At 35.3% G+C, this 26,620-nt stretch overlaps 1 protein-coding gene and 1 pseudogene across 1 annotated transcript; one reads left to right on the plus strand and one right to left on the minus strand.

The window, feature by feature from the left end:
* Window positions 1-8,603: 8,603 nt before the first annotated feature.
* Window positions 8,604-10,736, minus strand: LOC125868732 (uncharacterized). The gene is made up of 3 exons (XM_049549314.1): window positions 10,417-10,736; window positions 8,973-10,272; window positions 8,604-8,918 (listed from the first exon to the last, which is right to left on the minus strand). Exons 1-3 carry the CDS (start codon window positions 10,734-10,736, stop codon window positions 8,604-8,606), a joined length of 1,935 nt encoding a protein of 644 aa, XP_049405271.1.
* Window positions 10,737-15,762: 5,026 nt separating this feature from the next.
* LOC125866846 (histone H2A.6-like) lies at window positions 15,763-25,529 on the plus strand (annotated as a pseudogene).
* The last annotated feature ends 1,091 nt before the right edge of the window (window positions 25,530-26,620 follow it).

Raw genomic sequence — 26,620 nt, forward strand, 5'->3', positions numbered from 1 at the left:
AGCTGAGCCTTCCAGAGTCAGTGGTGAGCCTCCTTGCTTTCTGGAGGACTCGGTTATTTTGTGTTCTTAGTTTTGTCCTAGTAGGATGTTGTGGGGTCTGACCCAACATCCATCTCAGTATTGTAGAGGCTTCATAGACAGTTAGTCAGTTAGTTTTGAGTCTCTTATATATGTAAATATTCTATTTTGAGACCCGAGGTGCCTTGTTGGCCAGATTTGTATCAATTAAGTTGTCTTATGACTTTGCTTTGCATTGAGTTATGCTTTTGAGTTAAGTTTCCGCTGAGTTAAGAAAGCCAGGCCAAGGGTTCGCTTGGGGCCAGTAATTGTCACCGAGTGCCGATCCCGCCTAGGGTGTAGGATCAGGGCGTGACACCTGGATAGAATGATCTCAATCACTAGTGTATTGATTCCCAAAACGTTGGTGTCAGCGAGCTACTCAACGACAGTACAGTACACGAAAAATATTTGTGCACAAGATGAAGAAGAAATCAAAAATTTTCGTAAGTAAAATGTCTAAAGAATAACATGTATTTATAGCCAAGAGGAACTGGTTCCGAAAGGTTGCAACCTTTCAGAAACCACACAACCATTTCTGAAAGTTTGCAACCTTTCAAACGGTCATGGTTGTTCCTGAAAGTTGCAACCTTTCAGAACAGTCATCTCCAACGGCGGGAAATTCAAATAAAATGGGAAAGTAATTTAAATAAAATGGGTCATGCGAATTCGAGTCGGGTCGGAACGTTTCGGTTAATTAACTAATTAATTGAAATATTTTTAGCCATTTAATTTTATTTAATTAATTAAATAAATAATTAAAACAAAAATTTGTCCAAAAATAATCTCTCGATCATTTTCCAAAGCCAAAGTCGAAGCCGAGCGAGCATTGATGATGACGGCGCGAGGGGGCTCCCTCTTTCCAACCCTTTTAACAATTAATAGAAGTGTTTCTCTATTTAAACTCTTCTATTTTCTTTTCACCACCGATGAGAGAGAAATGCCTTTTTACTGAAGAATAAGAGGACTTTTCAAGTTCCCGACTTTTTAAGTTCCTCTCTTTTCATCTTCCCTCCATTTCTCATTAACTCTTGCTATATACCCAAAAATAATTTATTTAATTATTACATGTATAATTGTCTGTTATATAAATGAAGGAATTTTTTTAAAACAAAGGATAAAAAGATAAATATGAATGGAGGTCATAGAGAAGTGTTACATCACCTTGACAATTTCTTGTTTCTCTTTGGTAGTTGAAGGTGATAGAGGGAGACTTCATGAATGGTTGATATTACAATGTGGGGAATCGATAGAGCCCCTCACCAACAAGATAGTAGTTCAAGTTGCCAATCAACTGAGCTGCTGAGATTCTCCAATTCGTCACATCCCTCACATTTCAATACAAGTACTTTTACCTTAAGTAGTTGTGAATGTTTAATTTATTGTCTACTTTGACACATCTTAAATGTTTCTAATATATAGCTAACTCTTCCTTTAAGAAGAAGAACATTTGTGTGATCATGTTCAATATTTTATTAGAACACCAACGAAGGCACATACTGTAAATGACAATCAAGAAGTTGGACCAAGTAAACCATATTCAAAACCATGTATTACTACCTTTTTTCATTAATACAATCATAGAATAAAGCACTTGCCCAAAAACTTTTATTTGAGCATGTTTATATCATTTATGGTTAATGAAGGATTTATTAATTTTGGAATTCCGTTATTTTAAATAAAAATTAAATAGAAATAGAAGGTGATCGGATTTATGTAAGACAAAAGTGTAATACCATGCAAATTCAAAACTAAGATTCGAACAATTCTTCGTATTTGTTTATTTTAGGCCCTTGAATGATTCCTAATTGTCAATAGGTATCAAGGTTAATTCTTTAGTGTGAGAAGAGTTCTGGAGATGAATTTGGTAATCTTCTAGCACAAAGTTGAGCTGAAAGCTCCTTTACCGAGTGAGTTGGTATAAGTTTCTACTTGGGTCAGCCTCTAATGAACACATATCTTAAAATTGGAAGAGTTATGTGTCCCATTACCCATCAAATTAAAGGTCTTTGCGTCTTCTTTCCAATGCCACCAACCGTTCATAAATTCGAGTCCGGAGTAAAATGTTATGATCATTTTTTTTAGAGACGCTCCAGTTTGCCAAAAGTGACAGGCAAAATGGCAATCCCTCACTTGAGGTTGTCACACTTTCTAGTGAGCTGGAAAATTTGCCCCAAAATTCGACGGCTTGAACGATGGTTCGTCACTTTGACTGAACAACATGAAATTTTACCGATTTCATTTTAATTGAGGCAATTTTTTTTTAATCTTAAGTGCTTTGGAGAGTTATCTAAATGATCTTAAAACATCGTAGGAGGATTAGACAATCATTGTTCATCATTAAAACCCCTCTTATTCTCTCCCCAAACTTTAACCCTTAAGAATTCTGAAGAAATACCAAGTTAGAATTTCTCTTTCAAGGTTCTCCACCAAGTTTTTCTTCACTAAGGTATGTATTAGTAATTGAGCAAGATGAAGCAAAAACTATTTCTATTAATCGATTAAGAATTGATATATATATATATATATATATATATATATATATATATATATATATAAAATAAATAACAGAGTCTCTAATAGAGAGTCCTTCCTACTGTGGAAACTAAACCAACAAACTAGGAAAATAAGAAAACAAACTCCTAAAGTGGTGGATACATATCTAACAACCTATGAAGTAAAACACTAAGTAGTAACAACGTGTCTGGAGTGCAGTAACATAAATAGTGTTCTAATAGTATGTACGTAGAACAATAATAAGGATTTCCTTTCATCCTCATGTCCAAAACTTCCAATTTTACAATATGATTTTTATGATTTTGTGAATTAGGTTTCAAACCCAACTATGAATACTTCTTGAAATTTAGTTTTCTTTTGTTAATATGTATATGATTATTATTCTTGTTAAAGCTACTATGTGTCACACCACTTCTCTTTTTACAATGGTTAATGGATATGACGGGTTTTTTCTTTTAAAAGAAAAGATATAAAACTAAAGAAAACGTGATTTATTATTATTATTTTTTTTAAGAGTCGCCACTTGAAAAATGAGTTTTTAGGTGTTCCAAGTCACCTAGTAATTCCTAATTTAAAAAAAAAAAAAAAAATCTTTTTAGTCTACGAAAACAGAGATTGGGTAAGGAATTCTATTGACCGGAAGGAAGGTGTGAGGCACCCCCCGAGTCCCGTGGTTCTAGCACGATCGCTTTATCAACTCATGTTTGGCTAAAATAATTTTTGGATAAAAGAATAAATTTATGTTAGTTACTAATCTTTTTTGTTAATTAAAAAAAAAACAATTGACCTAGGAGCGTAACCGCACACAAGATCACCTTTTTAGAAAAAATACACACCAAGGATCGTAACCAAACACATGGTGGTATTTAAAGTTTATTTTTTTTTTTTTTCTAAAAAAATTTGATAATTCATGACTCAAATTTTATTTAACAATGAGAAAAGAAAAAAAAAATGAAAAAAAAGAACTTGTTGCAACATATAGACTTGAACAAAAATATATATATTTTTTTTTAAAAAAAATAAAATAAATATATTAAGTGTCACTACTTGATGATAACAACAAAAAGAAAAAAAAAGTATAAATTATTTTTTTTAAAAACAAAATAATGACTAGGCCCCTTTTAAAACAACTAGTGATGTACTAAAAAAAAATTATATTAATATAATTTCAGAAAAAAAACAATCACTTTAATAATTTTTTTGGTTTTTCATAAAATGGTCAAATGTCTTCTTTTGAAAGAAAATTGCAAAAAAAGCCTATTTGATCTAATAGTTCCATTACTAATCAAAGTAGCCGGTTTTGTATTTCGTTTCAATAGCCATTTTATATATTTATTTAAGAGAAATTTTTTTTTATGAAATGATCAAATTTACATTATTTTTACAAAAATGACCAGATTTACATTTTTTGCAAAAATGACCAAATTTACACTTTTTGCAAAAATGACCAGATTTACATTATTTGCAAAATGGCCAGATTTACATTTTTTGCAAAAATGGTCAGATTTACACTTTTTGCAAAAATGACCAAATTTAGTTTTTTTTTTTTTTTTTAAAAAAACGGCCTCTTTTTTTTCTTTTCTTAGAATGACCAGAAACTAAAAATTAAAAAAAAAGACTTTGAGATTGTTGTTTTTTTTTTTAGCAAAAAAAAAGAAAGCATGGATTATGCATCAACTTCATAATGATAGATATAAAATTCACGCCTAGTTTAATCACAGAACATAAATATATAATAGCAACAAGATATAATTTAACTAATTCCAATAAAGTTATGTATCGTTTCATAATGATAAGATATAATTAACACTTAGTTTAATGATAAAACACAAATATACAATAACAATGAAACATAATCATATTAAGTATCATAACATATTTAACTACTTCAAATAAACTAAACATAATAATTAAATCAAAAATATAAACATGCTTCATTATGTTTGAATTTACATTGCAAAGTGTAAGGAAAGAAATATACCTAAAGAGATGATGATAAAACAAAGATGAAAGCAAAACTCAATTCCACTCCCAAAAGACCACCCAAGATGAAATGTATATATTTTTTTCTTTTTAGAAGTAATGATTTTTCCTCTTCTAATTTTCTGTTCTTGTTCTTTCTCCATTTTTTTCTTCTTCTTCCCTTGAAATGAAAGAAGAATGGGGTTTAAATAGGGTGGAGCATTAAACCCCCACTCTTCTTGAAAACTTAAGAGCCAATGCATGCATTGGACTCTTTGTTTTCCCAAGGTGTCACCCAAGATGACCAATGGAATTTCCCTTTTTTTCGTTTTTCTTTTTCTTATTTCAAGATAAAATTAATTAAAAGACTACATTGCCCTTTTAGATGACCCATTTCTTTTATTCATTAATTCAATAATAGCTAAATGGGTCATCTAAAAATAGGCCCAAAATGTCATTTTGGATGACCCATTTCTTTTACTCATTAATTGAGTAATAGTTAAATGGGCCATTTGAAAATTTTAAAATAGGCCCAAAATTGATGAAGACCCAAAAATCAGGACAAAATCAGTCCACTAACACAAAATCTAAACATGTAAACTATTTTGAAGATCAAACACAACATATAAGGTAGAAAAATAAAAATTAAAAATGAAATTAAAAAATAAATAAAAAAATAATAATAATAATAAAACTCAAGCAACAACTTAAACATGAACTTGAAGATCACTAACAAAACAATACAAATCCAGCATCAAAACAACTTATATGGTTTAAAAAATATGATAAAGATGGATTTGGATAGAGGATGATAGGGAGAAATGGTTGACATAAATTTTCGGACGATTGGGGGTCGCCGGAAAATTCCGCCGGAATTTTTTTTGATGGATTTTGGACACAAACTTTACATCAAAGGATAGCCCTTGAAGAGCTCTACACTTTTATGTAAAGGATATAGGACGGGAATGGCCGAAATTTCATAAATCTAAAGAAAAAGGTGAAAATTTATGTTTGTTTTTTTCTTAGATCTACGGAGTTTGGCTATAAATATGAATGAATGGTTTGTGGATTTGTGTAGAGGAGAATGAAAGGAAGAAGTGGTAAAAATTTAAAGATTTTTTCGGCCAAGGGGTGGTGGCCGCCGGCGGCAGTGGCGGTGGCCGGCCGGAGGTTGGTGGAAGCAAAGGGGAGAAGATAAAAAAAATGGCAATAAAAAATTTGATTTTGGGATTTTGTATTTTTGGTAGGGTCCCATAAGAACCCTTGGATCAAAAAATCATGGATAGTTGAGATTTAATCTTGACCATTTCTAATGGACCGGGTCAGAATTGATTGGGCCATCAGAATTTGGTCTAAATCAACCCAATTCAATCAAAAATTGGGTCATTTGGGCCAATAAAAAAAACAATATAAACAAAGACAAACTACCCAAAATACAAAACAAAAAATATAAGAATATATATATATATATATAATAGGAGTAAAATAAACACGTCAAAAATTAGGTGTTCACAGCATGCCCCTCTTTGCTTGGAAACATGAAGCGTTTTCAAGCGAAGAAAGTGAAGGAAGTGGCTAATTTTTGACTGTGCAAACTCCGTTGAAACCATTTTAAAAAAGATGACCGAACCTTGCTTTAGAGGTTGCCTACATATCCTTGATTAAAAGGAAATCAGGTCAGTGTAGTTCGAGAAACTTTGATAGTTGAAACTATCAGAAATTGCGGTCAAAAGATTGCTTCACATTGTTTGTCATCATCTACTGTCTATAATTACAAAGAAGAGAGCTAGAGAACAATGCCTCTCTACATTATAAGAGTTACAAGATCCCTACTTGATGTTTTTCTTAGGGTCTCGTCTTAATTTTTGACTTGCTCTGTGCGTTATCTTTGATATTGATCTTCATGCTCTCTTGGCGGCTTGCGGATCATTCTCAAGTGCATGTTTTAACTTGAGTTGGCGGTTGAAACTCAAAACTCAAGATCACAAAATGAAGAACCCAAAAAAGATGTGTTTCTGTTAGGGAAGAAAGAAATGTGAATCTTCAACTAGGACGTATAACCCTAGAAAGAAAAGGAGAAGCGAGGTGTGTTGCCCTGAGAGTTTCAAATAAGACGTATTGTCTTTGTGGATTGTCCTAAGATTGGGTATATCCCCAAAAATGTGAATATGGTGTGTATAACCCATGAATACTGGTGCGTATTGCCCAGGATATGCATATGGTGCGTATTTTCCATGAATAGAAAATTGATGCGTATTGCATGCGAATAAAGACTGGTGCGTATTGCACATGAAAGAAGACTAATGTGTTTTGCACATGAATGCAATATCTATGTGTATTGCATGTGATTTGGATGGGTACGTCTTGCTCATGAAAGAAAGACTGGTGTTTTTCGCACGTGAACAAAGGACGAGTGCGTATTTACACAGAATTCAGATTGATGCGTATTGCACGAAATTCAGACTGGTGCGTATTGCACATAAATAAGAGATGTGTGCGTATTGCACGGAATTTAGAGTGGTGCGTATTGCCCGAAGCTCTCGAATTGAAAAGGAAAAATGCGAATAGCATGAGATGAAACAACAAACATGTGAAGACTTTGGAGAACTTCCCTTTTGTGATGTTTCATTTTTTACTTGTAATCCCGCATTTTCTTTTGTTCCTGTGTTGAGCAAAAGAAAGATAAAATTGTTAGTTTAAAGCGGCGGTTGGTTTGTGGCCTTGATGCTCTAATGACTTGACCATATTCCTGACCAATTTCTCCAATTCTACTCAAAATTCTCGGTTGAACAACCTTTGAAGCTTCTTCTTTGTTGATTCAGGGGCGCTGATCTTTTTGGTACTACCAAATATCATGGTGCGACTGGATGTTCCAAAGGATGAATTTTCCTGTTGAAGATTTTTCATGACTTAAGAGACTATAACGTGCTCCTTCACGAGTTTTCAGTGAAGACTTGAGGCGTTTTTAGTCCTTGCTCGAGGCATGTCAACTTGGATACTCAGCTTTACTCTTGGGAACCCGTAGTAAGTTTTGCAATCTTTTACATTATTTGTCAAGAGATTATACCGAAAAGACTAGAGGAATATCAGATTTAAGAGTGACAAAAAAAAATTGGATCAAGAAAGACTATAAACTTAAGACAGGGCATTCCTTTTGAAGAAAAATGAGAAAGAGAACTTATCTGGGGGCATATGTCGACTTTGAGTGAACCATGACATGCACTTTGGACTTGACCCCAAATCCGCTTGAGTTGTCTAATTCTCAAAATCTGAACCATTATCGATTTATAATTAATCGAGAAATGGTGTTCTTTGCAGATTTCTCCCAACTAGGCATTTTTATGATGTTCTCTTCTTTTATCTTAAGGTGCCCTGCAAGGGTTTTCACCGATAAGATTTTCTCTATTGTCGTCTTATGGTGCCTATAAAGGTTTTCACCGATAAGACCATCTCTTTTCTCTTTTTTTTTTCTTTTTTCTTTTTTGACAAAGTTGTCCTTGATGATCAATTGTTCGTGTAATACACACCAAATTTATCGTTCTCAGAGTTGATCAAAATGTTGGTTGCTAGAATAAAATAAAAAACAAAATCAATTTGACTTTATTCTATTAAAAAAAATGCCCCAGTTTTCTATAGATACTGGAATATTGATTTTTTTTTTATTTTTTTTTTGGTATGACCGAACCCCAAAAGGTTGCCTACGTATCCTTTCGAAATCAGGTCAAACGTAGTTCAGATGTTCAAAGAGAGATTTTTTTTTTTAAAGAGATGCCTTTGTCCTATCAGCCACAAACTTGTCACAGTATCTTAGAACACATTAGATGTAGATCTTTTGACTGCGTCTGCATTAACAATTATGCTTGTGTTTTTTCCTCCATATCAGTAAGGTGTAAGGCTCCTTTAGACAACACTTCCTTGATGAGATATGGACCTTGCCAATTTGGGGCAAACTTTCCCTTGGCCTCTTCTTGGTGCGGGAGAATGCGCTTTAAGACCAGTTGACCTACTTCAAAGTGTCTTGGGTGCACCTCTTTATTGTATGCACGAGCCATCCTTTGTTGATAAAGCTAACCAAAACAGACGGCCGTCAATCGCTTCTCATCTATTAATGTGAGCTGCTCTAGTTGGGTTTTGACCCATTCAGTATCTTCAATTTTAGCCTCGACAATAATTCGAAGAGATGGAATTTCAACTTCCGCTGGTATCACAGCCTCAGTCCCATACACCAGCAAATAAGGAGTTGCACCAATCGAGGTGCGCACTGTTGTGCGATACCCTAAAAGTGCAAAAGGCAGCTTCTCATGCCATTGTCTAGTGCCTTGAACCATTTTCCTAAGAATCTTTTTGATATTCTTGTTGGCTGCCTCCACAGCTCCGTTGGCCTTTGGTCGGTATGGAGTAGAATTGTGATGCACAATTTTGAACTACTCACATACCTCCTTCATCAAATTGCTATTAAGGTTTGCAGCATTATTTGTGATGATAGTTCTTAGGATACCAAAACGACAAATGATGTTTGAATGGACAAAATCCACGACCACCTTCTTAGTGATTGCCTTGAAAGTGATTGCCTCTACCCATTTAGTAAAGTAATCAATTGCGACCAAAATGAATCGATGTCCATTAGAAGCCTTTGGCTCAATTGGTCCGATGACATCCATTCCCCATGCAACAAAGGGCCAAGGAGCGGCAATGGGGTGCAACTCTGAAGGTGGTGAATGAATGAGATCACCATGAATTTGACATTGATGACATTTTTTCACAAAGAGAAAGCAATCCCTTTCCATGGTAAGCCAGTAATATCCTGCACGGAGTATCTTTTTCGCAAGGACATATCCATTCATGTGTGGTCCACATACCCCAGCATGTATTTCATTCATGATCTTTTCGGCTTCTTCAACATCCACACATCTCAATAAGTTCAGATCCGGGGTGCGTTTATATAAAATTTCCCCGCTCAAAAAGAAACCACTAGCCAAACGTCTAATAGTTCTTTTTTGGCTTCCATTGGCATGTTCAGGACATTTCCCTGTTTGCAAGAAATTCCTGATATCTAGGTACCACGGCTCACCATCTGATTCTGCTTCCACAGTGTTACAATAGCCATGTTGGTCCCGAAGTTGAATCTCCAAGGGAGTAATACAAGTGTTTCCAGGATATGGAAGCATTGAGGCCAAAGTAGCCAAGGCATCTGTCAATTCATTATGAAATCTGGGAATGTATCTAAACTCGATGGACCTAAACCTTTTGCTAAGATCTTCCACACATTGTTTGTAGGGAAGAAGCTTGAGGTCTCGAGTTTTCCATTCGCCCTGAGCTTGCCTAATAAGCAAATCAGAATATCCCAACACAATCAATTCTTGCACACCCAAATCTATTTCCATATTTAGACCCATGATGCAAGCTTCATACTCTGTTGTGTTATTTGTACAGAAGAAACGAAGTCGAGCTGTCGCAGGGTAATGCTGTCCTGTGGGCGATATGAGAATTGCCCCAATCCCTGTGCCTTTTTTGTTGATTGCTCCATCAAAGTATAATTGCCAAGCCTGGTTTTCATCTGGATTTACTTCTTCAACTGAGTTAATCTCTTCATCTGGAAAATATGTATCCAGTGGTTCGTAGTTGCCATCGACTAGATTCTCTGCCAAATGGTCTGCCAGAGCTTGAGCTTTCATTGCAGTTCGAGTGACATATATAATGTCAAATTCAGTGAGCAAGATTTGCCATTTCGCGAGTCTGCCAGTTGGCATTGGCTTCTAAAAGATGTACTTCAATGGATCCATCCTAGATATGAAGTAAGTTGTGTGGGACAAAAGGTAATGCCTTAACTTTTGAGCTACTCAAGTTAGGGCGCAACATGTCCTTTCCAAGAGGGTGTACTTGACCTCATAACTAGTGAATTTCTTGCTCAAGTAGTAAATAGCTTGCTCCTTCCTGCCTGTGGAATCGTGTTGACCGAGAACGCACCCAAAGGAATTATCTGTCACTGAAAGATATAGAAAGAGAGGTCTATCAAGTTCAGGCGGGACCAACACGGGAGGTTTGGACAAATATTCCTTGATTTTGTCAAAAGCTTGTTGACAATCATCCGTCCATCGGACAACAGCATCCTTTTTCAAAAGTCTGAAAATGGGCTCACAAGTGGTTGTGAGTTGAGCAATAAACATGCTAATGTAGTTCAACCTCCCAAGTAGACTCATGACTTCGGTCTTATTTTTCGGGGGTGGCAAATCTCAAATGGCTTTTATTTTGGAAGGATCCAATTCGATTCCCCTTCTGCTGACAATAAAACCTAGAAGTTTTCCAGATGGAACTCCAAATGAACATTTTGCTGGATTAAGCCTGAGATCATATCTTCGCACTCTTTCGAAGAATTTTCTCAGATCTTGCACATGGTCAGCTTGTGTTTTAGACTTGATGATTACGTCATCGACGTACACTTCGATTTCTTTATGCATCATATCATGAAACATGGTGGTCATAGCCCTCATGTAAGCTGCCCCAGCATTTTTAAGACCGAAGGGCATGACCCTATAGCAATAAGTCCCCCATGGAGTGGTGAAAGCAGTTTTCTCGACGTCCTCTTCGTCCATCAAGATTTGATGATACCCCGCATAGCAGTCCACAAATGATTGAATTTCGTGTCTGGCACAATTATCCACTAGAATGTGGATATTAGGCAAGGGAAAATTGTCTTTTGGACTAGCTTTGTTCAAATCCCGATAGTCAACACAAACTCTTGTCTTTCCATCCTTTTGCGGCACAGGAACAACATTTGCCAACCAAGTAGTGTAACGAATGGTTTGGATCACATTCACATTTAGTTGTTTCATGATTTCTTCCTTGATTTTTTCACTCACGTCCGATTTAAATTTTCTTCTTTTTGGTTGGACGGGTGGAAAATCAGGATGAGTAGGCAACTTATGGACCACTAAATCAATACTCAAACATGGCATGTCATCATAGGACCAAGCAAACACATCTTTGTATTCAAACAAAAGTTGTATTATGGCATCCATAATTTCCTTCTTGACATGAAGACTTAATTTTATTTCTTTGACTTCCTCATTACTTCCCAAATTGATGGCCTCAGTTTCACTAAGATTAGGCTTAGGTTTGTGCTCAAACTGTTCCAATTCCCTATTAATTTCCCTAAAAGCCTCTTCTTCATCATATTCAACCTCTCGACTCGGGGATTCAAGAATAAACAACTCTTCGAGATCTGGGAGTGAATTCCGCATGCATGTCATGTTATCAAAGTCGGCATTTATAGAACTGAAAAATGAAGAATAAGAATCAAGGAAAGGAAAAGACAAAATATTACTGTGAAGCTGGAATTTCATTTCATTGAAATTAAAAAAGGATAGAAGGGTTGACATTAAAACAAAACACTTTCAAATATTCGGATCACAACCCTGACAACAACAAAATACAAAAGAGTAGCAAAACAAACTACCAAGACTCCTTCCTTATGGGGAAAGGAGTGGCTTCCCAATTGTTTAACTCAAAACCTGAGCCCACGAGCTGCACATCGACATGACTTGTACCTTCACAAACTTGGACCATGTTTACTTCATAAAACAACTGACTGAGATCCTGAATAACTTCTTCAATATCTTCATGAGTAAAGGAAGCTTCCATTTCTGGACCCTGAGGCTTGATAAAGGAATGATAAATATGTGGAATTGGTTGTGGCAACGCCCAATCAGTCCTTTTGTGGTTCTTAGTCTCATCTCCATTTCTCTTGTTTTGTTTGTATCCAAGGCCAGAGGTGCCTTGGTTCCCTAAAAGAGTAATGGGATCCATAATTCCTTGTGAACATAGTCCCAAACCTTTACCAGGTTAATAACCATATTTGAGCATTGTCGTTGCTACCATTGAAGAGGAAGAAGAGAGACATGGTTGGATAATGGGGTCTCCTTCTCTAAAGCGATCGACTGATACGGCCTCAAAAGACTAGTAAACAATGGAATCACATCCTTCTTTTGCCTCAATATATGGAATGGAGGGATCTTTGTAAACAGGCAAATCATCTTCCCATGCACAATGATTTCCTGATGGTTGTGTTCAAACTTAACAACTTGATGTAGAGTTGATGGGACCGCCCGAGCGGTGTGGATCCATGGCCTTCCCAATAGAAAATTATAAGATGTGTCCATGTCCATTACTTGGAACACAATCATAAAATCCACCGGTCCAATTGTCATGTTTAACTTTATTTCACCAATGGTATCCCGCCTTGAGCCGTCTTAAGCTCGAACAAATACATTACTTGGGCGAATTCTGTCAAGGCTAATTTTCAAGTTTTGCAGCGTAGAAAGAGGACATATGTCTACCCCTGATCCCCCATCTATCATGACCCTCTTTACACAGTACCCTTCACATTTCACTGTAAGAAGCAAAGCCCTGTTGTGTCCACCTCCTTCTGTGGGCAACTCATAATTAGTGAAAGTGATGGCGTTTGACTCAAAGATGCGCTTGGCCATTTTCTCTAACTGATTTACCGTGGTCTCCTTCGATACATGTGCTTCATTCAAAGCCTTATTCAACACAAGACGATGTTCTTCTGAGTGCAAGAGTAGAGACAACAATGAAATTTGTGCCGGGGTTTTCTTCAATGTTCCACAACAGAGTAATCTGGAACCTTAATCTTTTTTAGAAACTCTTCTGCTTCCTCCTCAGTAACTGCTTTCTTCAGTGGTACTTGGATGTTTTGAGTCATTTTCCCTTTTCTTAATTCTTCTAGAGAATAACATCTTCCAGAGCGTGTCAGCCCTCCTGCTTCATCAACCTCTTCAACAATCTCCTTTCCTCGGTAAACCACAGTGATTTTATTATAGTTCCAAGGGACAGCCTTTGAATCAATTACCGGAAGCTGTTGGACGGGCTTAACAAAGATAGGTCCTTTCAACTTTGCCACGCAATTTTGGTCTTGTTGTGTTAATGAAAAACCCTTTGATACATACAACTTCGACATACCTGCTCGAACTTTAATCCCCTTCGAAACCCCTGGGACACACAAAACTTTGGTATCAAGGTTGACACCTTCCACACTCAAAGATGCCACTGGTTCTAAACTCTTTATCGGCTTGTTTTCCTCTTCGATCTTCCTAAACAATTTTCCCATTTTGCCAAGGAGTTTGTACTCTTGATCATCGCAGATCATGCCCACTAAATTGTTTTGAGCTGGAAGCGGGTTATTAGTCACATTGGGAGTGTTTTGATCATCTGTCACAACGACCACTCCATGATCGATTAGCTTCTCTATCGCCCCCTTCAAGGTCAAACAATTATCAGTGCTGTGTCCTGGGGCCCCCGAATGATACTCACATCTTTCATTGGCTTGGAAACCTGGAGCAGTTGGATTCAGACGATGTGGTGGGATAGACCCAATCACTCCTATCTTTCTTAACTTTTGAAACAAACTGGAGTATGACTCTCCCAATGGAGTGAATTTCCTTTTCTGTCCTTGCTCTTGAGCGTAATTTTGCATAGGAGGAGGGTTGTAAGGGACCTGATAGGGTGGTCATTGTGGGCGAAGGTTTCCTTGAGTTGGGGCCCGAAAATGTGGGCGATTGGGAGAATGCACATATGACTGAGCATTGAAGACCGTGTATGGAGATGGAGATACTGGATATTGAGGGGCATAAGGGTAGTAATATTGAGGATAGCTGGATTGTCCCTGAAGTGGTGGGTAAGGACAATTATAGTTCCTTTGAGCACCCCTTGACCCTGATGCTAGCGAAGAAACTTCCTCTTTTCTTTTACGATTTCCAAAACTGCCTGAACCACCTTGAATGGCCTGTGTGGTAGCTTTGATTGCTGCCCGGCTCACGATCCTTCCTTTTTTGAGACCACTTTCAACCATTTCTCCAATTTTGATTGCTGTGTGAAACGGTCTTCCCATTGCGGCTGTCAGGTGGTGGAAATAGTCAAGATCTTGAGCCTCTATAAAGATATCAACCAATTCTTGCTCATCTAAAGGTGGTTTGACCCGGGCTGCTTGTTCCCTCCATTTGATAGCATACTCTCTGAAGCTTTCATTTGGCTTTTTTCTCATATTAGAGAGTGTATTGCGATCTGGCATAATGTCGACATTGTACTGGAATTGTCTAACGAAATCTTGAGCCATATCATCCCAGATGTGCCAGTGGGAGATCTCTTGGTCTATAAACCATTCGGAGGCAACACCAGTCAGGCTCTCACCAAAATAAGCCATGAGCAGTTCCTCTTTACCCCCTGCACCTCTAAGTTGATTGCAGTATCTCTTGAGGTGAGCTATGGGATCACCGTGCCCGTCATACTTATCAAACTTAGGGGTTTTGAATCCTAGTGGCAAGTGGACATTTGGGAACATACACAAGTCTTTGAACGCGACACTTTTGTGCCCTCCTAGCACTTGCATGCTTTTCATGCGTTGCTCGATGCTTTTCATTTTTTCAACATTTCCTCTTGCTCTGAGACTTGAGGAGGCCTCTCAACATCAATAGGGGAGCCGAATTGTACAAAGTTAGGGCCCCCGAATGCTATCCCAGAAGTATAATATTGCTCTGGATGGACGGTGAACTGTCCCTCTTGAGCTGCTCTCTGCGTCACAGTTGGTTGTGGGAGAGTATAGACCAGTGCAGCTGTCGCGACAGTGGGATTATTCCTGAATGGCATGCCTTGAGGGCGTGTTGTTGATGGTCCGGCCCCACAATTATCAAATGGACCATACCCCGGAGGAAAGAAAGGATCTGATATCGAGACCTGAGAAGACGAAGACCGGATACTAGTGATCTTAGGAAAACCGGGAATAAACGTTGGTGGTTCTTGGCCATTAGCCCAGGCTTGCCACAACTGTGCCATAACATTCGTCAATGTCCGATTTTCTTCAACCGTGGCTGACTCTCTTGTCGTTGAATCAACTGGAATGTCCACTGGGTTTACCGCAGTTTCAGTATTGCTTGTCATTGACGCTCTTACCTTAGACCTGGTAAAGTATGGGAGTTCTGCCAGTTTACCACAAACCAACCACCGAAAGCTAACTAAAGAGATGAGAAATGAACAAACTTGTTAGGGGTTAGACATCATTCACACATTTGTTAATCACATAATAACATGAGTTCGAAAGGCTCTTGTCTCATCCCAGCTTTTCTTCGCTCATTGTCTTCCATTTTTATTTTTTATTTTTTTTATTTTTTTAAAAAAGTTTTGATCGAACCCTTTGGAGGTTGCTTACGTATCATGTCGCCGCATGAATCAGATCAGTACGTAGTTCAAAAATTTAGACAACTCAACAACATTAATTTAGACAAGAAAAATCCAACCCTTTCATTCATATCCAAAAAATTTAAGCAAAATCAATGGGTTTAAACACAACCATGATCAACATGATCTCTTTGAACACCGAAATTTAAACTGAAACACTGAGTCTTAAACAAAACTAGATAAAACAAACAACCAAATAAACAAACTAAACAGCTAAACTCTTCTTTAATCTTCATCATCTTCCTTGGGCTTTCTTTGTCCTCCCAAGGTCACATACAAATTCAACAACACCTTCGGCAGATGGGGAACAATGGCCCGTGCTTGCTCAGCCACTTCTGGATCATTCATGCGACGATGATTTTTAATAACATAGGAGGTTTGTTCCGCCAGCTGATGAACTTGACGCCTAGCCTTTCCCATATTTTCATAGCAGTTATTCAACCAAACCTGATGATCACCAAGATTGTTCCTTAAGAGGGCCTCTCGCTCCTATGCTGCTTCAAGTTGATGGCGAAGTGTTGCTCTCTCAATGATCATTTGCCTTTGCCCCTCTTCGATATCGACACACTGACTGATTCTTCTTTTATGGTCTTCTAACTCCGCTTTAAGTTGATCATGTAAATGCATCCAACATGACCTTTCTTTCTCAAATTTCTCCTTCTGCCGCTTAAGTTCTCCCCTTTGGTAGTTCACGACCTCTTCAGATGCCACTAAGTCCCTCTTCAATCGAGAAATTTCAAAACTCTGCTCTTTTTTTATTTGTCGGGCCAAGTGAATTCTACTATCCAACTCTTCCTCTAGACGGGCTAATTTCCCCTCCGCATGTTTCAATTCCCCTTCTGTATCTTGTAACTCCAACTGAATATTTCTTCCTCTTTGGACTTGAACTTCTTGCCGAGCAATGGTGGTTTTGGCCTTCTCCAACTCTTTTTCCAACTGTCTTATGATGTGCTGGTCTTTTCTTTTTCTGCTGGATCCTTCGGGATTGTCATCAAATGTTGTTGGATCACAAAACCACGATAAGTACCCAGACACCACTTTTCCCTTATCTTGCTCCACTACCATTTCATTTAGCTCAGAAATTATACTTCCAAACCAGATCTTCAGAATATCAGTGCTATCAAAGGCAAAACCTGGCAGGGTGTCAAAAACAAATCTACTCATATCATCATTTAGTGGAATTTCTTGTACTCTAGCCAGCTGACGCATAACCCGAAGTGGGGCATAGGGTTGAACACCTTTAAACCCAATCAACACAAGAAACGAGATACCACTAGACATGCATATGACATCCTTAACTGGGAACCAGTAATAATTCCACACTATTTCATCAGACGTGATCCCCGAAAGTTTCTCTTCACACGCTATAATTCCTTTTGGAAAATCAATTTTTGCTTCTCTTTCCTTATGGGAGGAAACATAATTACACCAGTCTGGAGCGAACCTGGGTGCACGATCATGGTGATAAAGATGCTCCAAAAACCACATTTGCAACGAAATGTTGCAGCCTTCAAAGTACATTTCCCCATTTATGCATTTAGTCAATGCACGGAACATATCTGCCTGGATCATAGGAATAATAGTAGGACTCTCCATTGTGGTCAACGCCTTCACCACCCCAGCCAGACGAATATCGATATGCTTGTCTCGTTTGGGGAAAATAATGAGCCCCAAAAACGCGACCATGAAGGCAAAACATCCATTCGCCTTCCAAGCCTCCTCACCCCCTTGGTTGCTAAGTTGGTTCCGATAGTTTTTAAATCCATCCTTTTGGCCATACCTCTCGTATAGAAAGTCCAATGAAACCCAACCATTTTTCAAACTCTCCTTCTCTACTTGATTGATCTTGAGAAGTTCCAGGAACTTTTTGGCATCAACGTTCTTTGAAATTATAGGTTTTTTGTTGCGGAGATCAGCACCCCTAACACTGGACTCCTTCCCCATGAAGCTGGCGATTTCTTCCAAAGTTGGTGTCATATCGAAGTCAGAAAATCGAAATACATTATTTTTTGAATCCCAGAAAGGAATCAATGCCTCGATCACATCCCTTCTAGGGTCAATCTCCATTAGATGCACTAGATGTCCCAGATGTTCTTTTACTTTCCTTTGCTCATGACTCCCCATGCCTGTCCACCATCGCCATAAATTCTTGGGTATTATGTCAACGATCATGAACTCTGGAATTCCTTCACTTCTAGGCCTTTTGGAACCCTGTCTTTTGGTCGGAGGTGCCATTTGTACCTTTGAATAGAGTTCAATTAATGTTTTATGACAAACTCTAACCGAGGGAAGAAAGAAGAGTAAACAAAAAATTATTAAAAAAACAAAATACCTTTTTTTACAAACACCGAACCCGAGAAGGGATGTCTATGTATCTTATTTTAGTGAGAATCAGGTGTGCGTAGTTCATAAAACAAACTCACACTTGAAATACTATCCCTTTTATTTCAACCCTTTTTTTTTAAAAAAAAAATAATAATAAAAAAAAATTGAAAGACAAAGCTATTATAAGGCCGGTCAACAATATAAAGGCCTTCTGAACAAATTATTTTCACATAACACACAAAATGAACACGTTAGTCTAGAGTGGGCACATATCTTAGATTTTCTAGGTCAAATGCAAATTATACAAATAAACGTAGCCTACCAGAGATACTTTTTGCTAAGTTTAGCACTTTATTTGGAAGTTCTCTAGACTGGCTTACTCGAGTGGACAACTCGAGCCGGGGAGGGTCAGCGTACCGGTAGCAGAGCTTTTCCGGCTTAACTGGTGGTCCAATCCCGCCTAACATGTGTGACAAACCTAGAACCAGGAGCGTAACCGCACACTGGTTCATCCTAGACAGAAGTCCCGTGGAGCGTATCCGCACACACAGTGTATAATAAAATTCTAGAGATTTAGAGGGTGCAAGAGGAGGCAATTTATATACAATTACACAATATCAAAATAATGAATCATTGAAATAATGCAATTAGTCAACAAAAAAAAATAAAACTTATCCAAATATTCAAAATAGCCAAATATAGTTAATTTACAAAGCTCGAATTCTAAAGAAAGTCCCCAGCGGAGTCGCCAGATCTGTCACACTACTTCTCTTTTTACAATGGTTAATGGATATGACGGGTTTTTTTTTTAAAAAGAAAAGATATAAAACTAAAGAAAACGTGATTTTTTTTTTTTTTTTTAAGAGTCGCCACTTGAAAAATGAGTTTTTAGGTGTTCCAAGTCACCTAGTAATTCCTAATTTAAAAAAAAAAAAAAATCTTTTTAGTCTACGAAAACAGAGATTGGGTAAGGAATTCTATTGACCGGAGGGAAGGTGTGAGGCAACCCCCGAGTCCTGTGGTTCTAGCACGATCGCTTTATCCACTCATGTTTGGCTAAAATAATTTTTGGATAAAAGAATAAATTTATGTTAGTTACTAATTTTTTTTGTTAATTAAAAAAAAAACAATTGACCTAGAAGCGTAACCGCACACAAGATCACCTTTTTAGAAAAAATACGCACCAAGGATCGTAACCGAACACATGGTGGTATTTAAAGTTTATTTTATTTTTTTTTCTAAAAAAAATTGATAATTCATGACTCAAATTTTATTTAACAATGAGAAAAAAAAAATGAAAAAAAAGAACTTGTTGCAACATATACACTTGAACAAATTTTTTGTTTTTTTTTCTTAAAAAAAAAAATATATTAAGTGTCACTACTTGATGATAACAACAAAAAGAAAAAAAAAGTATAAATTATTTTTTTTAAAAAAAAATAATGACTAGGCCTCTTTTAAAACAACTAGTGATGTACTAAAAAAAAATTATATTAATATAATTTCAGAAAAAAAAAACAATCACTTTAATAATTTTTTTGGTTTTTCATAAAATGGTCAAATGTCTTCATTTGAAAGAAAATTGCAAAAAAAGCCTATTTTATCTAATAATTCAATTACTAATCAAAGTAGCCGGTTTTGTATTTCGTTTCAATAGCCATTTTATATATTTATTTAAGAGAAATTTTTTATGAAATGATCAAATTTACATTATTTTTGCAAAAATGACCAGATTTACATTTTTTGCAAAATGACCAGATTTACATTTTTTGCAAAAATGGCCAGATTTACACTTTTTGCAAAAATGACCAAATTTAGTTTTTTTTTTCTTTTTTAAAAACGGCCTCTTTTTTTTCTTTTCTTAGAATGACCAGAAACTAAAAATTAAAAAAAAAGACTTTGAGATTGTTTTTTTTTTTAGCAAAAAAAAAAGAAAGCATGGATTATGCATCAACTTCATAATGATAGATATAAAATTCACGCCTAGTTTAATCACAGAACATAAATATATAATAACAACAAGCTATAATTTAACTAATTACAATAAAGTTATGTATCGTTTCATAATTATAAGATATAATTAACACTTAGTTTAATGATAAAACACAAATATACAATAACAATGAAACATAATCATATTAAGTATCATAACATATATAAGTACTTCAAATAAACTAAAAATAATAATTAAATCAAAAATATAAACATGCTTCATTATGTTTGAATTTACATTGCAAAGTGTAAGGAAAGAAATATACCTAAAGAAATGATGACAAAACAAAGATGAAAGCAAAACTCAATTCCACTCCCAAAAGACCACCCAAGATGAAATGTATATATTTTTTTCCTTTTAGAAGTAATGATTTTTCCTCTTCTAATTTTCTGTTCTTGTTCTTTCTCCCCTTTTTTTTTTCTTCTTCCCTTGAAATGAAAGAAGAATGAGGTTTAAATAGGGGTGGAGCATTAAACCCCCACTCTTCTTGAAAACTTAAGAGCCAATGCATGCATTGGACTCTTTGTTTTTCCAAGGTGCCACCCAAGATGACCAATGGAATTTCCCTTTTTTTCTTTTTTCTTTTTCTTATTTCAAGATAAAATTAATTAAAAGACTACATTGCCCTTTTAGATGACCCATTTCTTTTATTCATTAATTCAATAATAGCTAAATGGGTCATCTAAAAATTTTAAAATAGGCCCAAAATGTCATTTTGGATGACTCATTTCTTTTACTCATTAATTGAGTAATAGCTAAATGGGCCATCTGAAAATTTTAAAATAGGCCCAAAATTGATCAAGACCCAAAAATCAGGACAAAATCAGTCCACTAACACAAAATCTAAACATGTAAACTATTTTGAAGATCAAACACAACATATAAGGTAGAAAAATAAAAATAAAAAATGAAATTAAAAAATAAAAAATAAAAATAATAATAATAATAAAACTCAAGCAACAACTTAAGCATGAACTTGAAGATCACTAACAAAACAATACAAATCCGGCATCAAAACAACTTATATGGTTTAAAAAATGTGATAATGATGGATTTGGATAGAGGATGATAGGGGGAAATGATTGACATAAATTTTCGGACGATTGGGGGTCGCCGGAAAATTCCGCCGGAATTTTTTTTGATGGATTTTAGACACAAACTTTACATCAAAGGATAGCCCTTGAAGAGCTCTACACTTTTATGTAAAGGATATAGGACGGGAATGGCCGAAATTTCGTAAATCTAAAGAAAAAGGTGAAAAATTATGTTTGGTGTTTTCTTAGATCTACGGAGTTTGGCTATAAATATGAATGAATGGTTTGTGGATTTGTGTAGAGGAGGATGAAAGGAAGAAGTGGTAAAAATTTAAAGATTTTTCCGGCCAAGGGGTGGTGGCCGCCGGCGGCAGTGGCGGTGAACGGCCGGAGGTTGGTGGAAGCAAAAGGGAGAAGATAAAAGAAAAATGGCAATAAAAAATATGATTTTGGAATTTTGTATTTTTGGTAGGGTCCCATAAGAACCCTTGGATCAAAAAATCATGGATGGTTGAGATTTAATCTTGACCATTTCTAATGGACCGGGTCAGAATTGATTGGGCCATCAAAATTTGGTCTAAATCAACCCAATTCAATCAAAAATTAGGTCATTTGGGCCAATAAAAAAAAACAATATAAACAAAGACAAACTACCCAAATTACAAAACAAAAAATATAAGAATATATATATTATAGGAGTAAAATAAACACGTCAAAAATTAGGTGTTCACACTATGCATGAGTCTTTACAAGTTTTTTCTAATTCCAAGATTTAAGCAAATTAGATTTAGCATAATTTTACATGTTCCAATCTATATTAGTAAAAAATTGCATGTTTTGAAAACTTGATCCCAAAATTCAATAAGCATGACTAATTTTAGCATTTCAGAACTTAAGTAAAATAATAATTGTAACTAGTATCATGCTTTATTCCATACGTCAGTTTATCTAATATACAAGTTTGACAATATGCGGTCACATGCAATATATCAGTTGTAATACAAGCATTACAATTTCTACAAACTTCATTTTTTATCACGATTTTTCAGAGTAGAATTCCAAGGTATAACTTCAGTTTAGAGCTAAAGAACTAAATTTACATTTACAGATTTTGAAAGTAGTTTTCCAAATGATCTTTATATGTTGATCTTAAAGTTGTAGTTATTCTATCCATATCATATGTGCATGATTATTGAGAACTGAATAATGTTTATATACTCAGTACATTCCATGTATTGACCACACTTTTCTCTGTGTTGCATTTATTATGATGTAGATTCAGACGTTCGTTCTCAAACTCATGGTGAGATAGGTGGCAACTATTTCAGCCAAAAGTTGGTGAGTCCTCCTCATTCAGGGACCTCATGGAATAACCAATAGTTTGACCTTATTGTTGGGCTTAAGGTTGTAAGCTTGGACTAGGTGGAGTTCCAAGTTAGTATGTTTGTGTTGCGTCGGGTGTTACCCTAATGGCTGTTTTCTGTGTTGATTTTGATTGGGTGGATGATGTCTTGGTATGATATCATGTATTTGGTACTCACATTTGACTTGTTTATTCTTGGAAAACCTTGGGACTTTTATATTTGAGGAATGGGAATAGTTTTCACTAAGTTTTCCGCATATGTTGAGCTATGAAGGGGAGGTTCACTCGTTAAGTTAAGAGAAGAATTTATATGGGGAAAAACAACTTTTTTCAGAGTTTTTATGACATAAAATGACAACATACTTGGTTTATGAATTTGTATGCATATTGGGCCACTTTTACACTGATAAGCTTGAGGTATCATTTTGGGAAGACTGTCGATTGAGATATGAGTTATATTTCACTACATTGCACTTGTTGATGAGTCTAAGGTATCATTCTGGGTGGCTCAAGAATTCTACCATGCTTCTACTTTCTTGTATTCATAACTTGCATCACATCATCCTATTTGTGTGAGTTGTTGTATGTATGTTATGACTGTCTTGTACTTGAGTGTTTCCTTCTCACTATCTTGTGTTGTATTCCCTCTTTTCTTGATAGTTGGTTATCGTAACTTAGAACCTTTCCATTGTAATGTTTAGAGCTGTCATGCTTCTCTATATATATTTGATCTTTCTAAGCTTGGTCGACCTATGTTACCTACTGAGTACCCAATATTTTGGTACTCATACTATATTTCTGCATCTTTTTCTGACGCAGTTCTCAGTAAGAGCCGTTCTCAAAGAGCGGTCAATCTCCAGTGATCGTCGTAGATTCAGATTGTGGCGAGCTCTTCATGTCCAGAGGCTTGCTATATTTCCTTCTTTTGTACCTGTTTATATTTTGTATTTTGAATTACACAGACTTGTAAATATAACCTTTCTGTATGTAGATGCTCCTGTATTAGTGACACCAGGTCCGTAGATTGATTATTGTGTTTAGTTTGTGTTTGTTGTCCCCCTTCAGCCCCGTTTTCTAAATTGTTTATCATATATTTACAATTCTATAATATGTCCCTATTCTGTATATTCATTTCTGCTTATGTTGATTTTAAAAGTATTTTATGTCTTCCTCTTTTACCTTGTTAGGGTTTTGGCTTGCCTACGTGAGGGCTTATAATGCGCACCATCATGACTTGATTTTGAGTCGTGACATAGAGTTATTGATAAGTATTAATTATCCAACTTATTTATTTCGCATATTATCAAACACGAGTTTTCTTCAATCTATATTAACATGTGTTGCATATATTTGATATTTCTTTTGTGAAAGTAAGGTTTCGAAATCTTTTTTCTCTAGTTCTTGTTTTTCTGTGGACGATTAGATATAAAATGGTCAAATTTGAAAAAAATATAGTATTTATTTCCAAGTTAAAAACAATATTAAAAACTTGGAAATTGTGTCCAACATGAATAAGAAATAGAGTTATTTTGAATTTTTGTGAGTGGTTTATATTGAAAATAATAAAAATATGATCAAACATGCACTTAATTTCTTTTTGCCATCCTCTCGATTCCTAGCTAATAGTCAATAACATAACGTTAGAAAACAAAGCAAGCCTTAATAACTAGACCCTTCCTTAAAACTTGTTGGTACTTTATTTTTAGACACTTGAACTATTGCGTGTTCCAATTGAACACCACGAACACATGAAATATATATAGACACTTGCAATTTAAATTATGATTTCTAGTGTATATTTTCATTGCTCAATCCATAGAAATAAGAAGGGCCACTCAAACGTTGACCTAAAGTCAAATTCAAATGGAGTCCTTAAATTTTATTTTATGTTTTATTGAAACTTTGTTATAGACAATTCTTTTAATCTTTCTTGAGTCGTATAGTATTCTAGATTCGTTAAACTTCAAAAATTATTTCCTCTCATATGAAAACTTTATATTTTATATAGACAATACACAATATTTTTTTTAAATAATAACTATAACCAATTAATATTGCTTTAAAAATGAGGGCTACTGTTATTTTTAGGCTTGTTGAGCTAATAATAAATTAGTCATTTAAAATATGTTATCTCCTTTCATTATACAAATTAGTCTTAATAAGTTGTAAAATTTTAAATATGTTCAAATGGCTATTAAAGCCAAATATTAAAGAACAAAATTTCCCCATTTTTTTTGAGCAACAGACTCATCATAATCCCTTCTGTCCTTTTTTTTGGCAACATATTAAAGACATCATAGTTCTTTTTTTTTGGTAACAAACACATCATAATACTTATTTACTTTGGAAACAAACACATCACAATCCTCTATTTTTGGAAGTAAACTTATTATAATCCTTGAAATTGATTAAATGTGTCAACATCTTTATCCACCGTTGATTTGCTCTTTCATCCAACGGCATACAAGTTCAATCCTCGTAATTGTCTTTTCATTGGCTGGGTTATAACTCATGTGGGCTATAAATATCAAAGCCAGATTTCTTTAGGAATTCACATACACACACAATAATTCAATTCTTCCGCTTCATTTGTCTCTTGTTTCTATAGATCAAAAAGCAACACTTTTTTTTGTAGTGAAAAAGATCAATGGCCGGTAAAGGGAAAAATCTTGGTTCAAATGCTAAAAGAAGGTCTCGTAGCAGCAAAGCTGGCCTCCAATTTCCAGTGGCTCGTATTGCCCGATTCCTCAAAGTCGGGAAGTATGCCAAACGTGTTGGTGTCGGAACACCGGTATTCCTTGCTGCTGTGCTTGAGTACCTTGCAGTTGAGGTGAATTTATCAAGTTCCTTCTCTCTGTCTCCTTTTTATATGTCGAATTTATAGGATTTGTGATTACTAAATTTTACATATATGTGATTGTTTGTAGGTGCTTGAATTGGCTGGAATTGCAGCGAGGAATGCAAAAAGACTCGGATCCTTCCAAGGCACATTCAGCTAGCTATTAGGTTTGATAAAGAGCTGAATTAATTTCTTAGAGATGAGACCATTCTGAATGATAGTGTTATTCCAAGAATTCACAACATTTTTCTGCCTAACAACAAGAGTAACACTTCAAAGGCCGTTGCTGATGCTGCTTACAAGAAGGAGGATTAGACTGATCATTCCATTGCTAGCATCGCGATGTTTACTTTTATTAATCTCCTTGTATTCATAGAAAATTTTATAACTCTATAATATAAAACCTTTGATTTCCCTGCAAGTTTAATGACATATGATATTTATGTGGCTTAGGATAAAAACTCAACATACTTGGATCTTAGTATTACCTATTGTTTAATTTGCTTCAGTTATCATATCATTTATTATTTCTATTGTTATTCATTTCCTGATGTGTATAATAGTTTTAGTTTTTTCCTTTCAAGTGTTCTTAGCAATCTTTATTAACTATTTCCCAAATTTGAAATAGAATTTTAATTTAATTTGAAATTTCATGATAGATCTAAAGTACGGTAAATGAAAGTTTTCTTAGAATGCTTTATTAACAATTTCCCAAATTTGAAATACAATTTCAATTTATTTTAAAATTTCATGGTAAAATACTTTTAGTGAGTAGATATAGAGTAATGTAAATGAAATTTTTTCTATAAATAAAATATAAGAGATGAAATATTTGTAATCCATGATAAATAGGTTATAAAATCTCCTTATTTTTCATATTAAATAGTAGTATTATATATTCTATAGGAACCTCACTAATTTATCTTCTAACTTGGGCATCTTGATTATCTTTTCACTATATTGTTGAATGAACGATGAAAAGTAAAACACCATAAGTTTTATATTGTTATGAAAAAAATTGCTTGATACGTGAACAAATTAAGTCAAATATAGAAAATATTTGAGAAGGTACTTCAAAAATTATATTTACATATAACTAAACAAAATTACTTTCTAGTTGAATATAAATTAACTCTTCAAATAATGTAATGTTAGTATAGAATAAAATTTATACTTTTATCTATTTTGAATGCGGTTAATCATCGTTATACTATTTAATTTTATTTTGACTAATCTGTGCATCAGTTCTTATCTCTAAAATGTTCTCTTAATATTCATGT

Source organism: Solanum stenotomum, chromosome 6, assembly GCF_019186545.1.
Source record: "Solanum stenotomum isolate F172 chromosome 6, ASM1918654v1, whole genome shotgun sequence".
Classification (NCBI taxonomy): domain Eukaryota; kingdom Viridiplantae; phylum Streptophyta; class Magnoliopsida; order Solanales; family Solanaceae; genus Solanum; species Solanum stenotomum.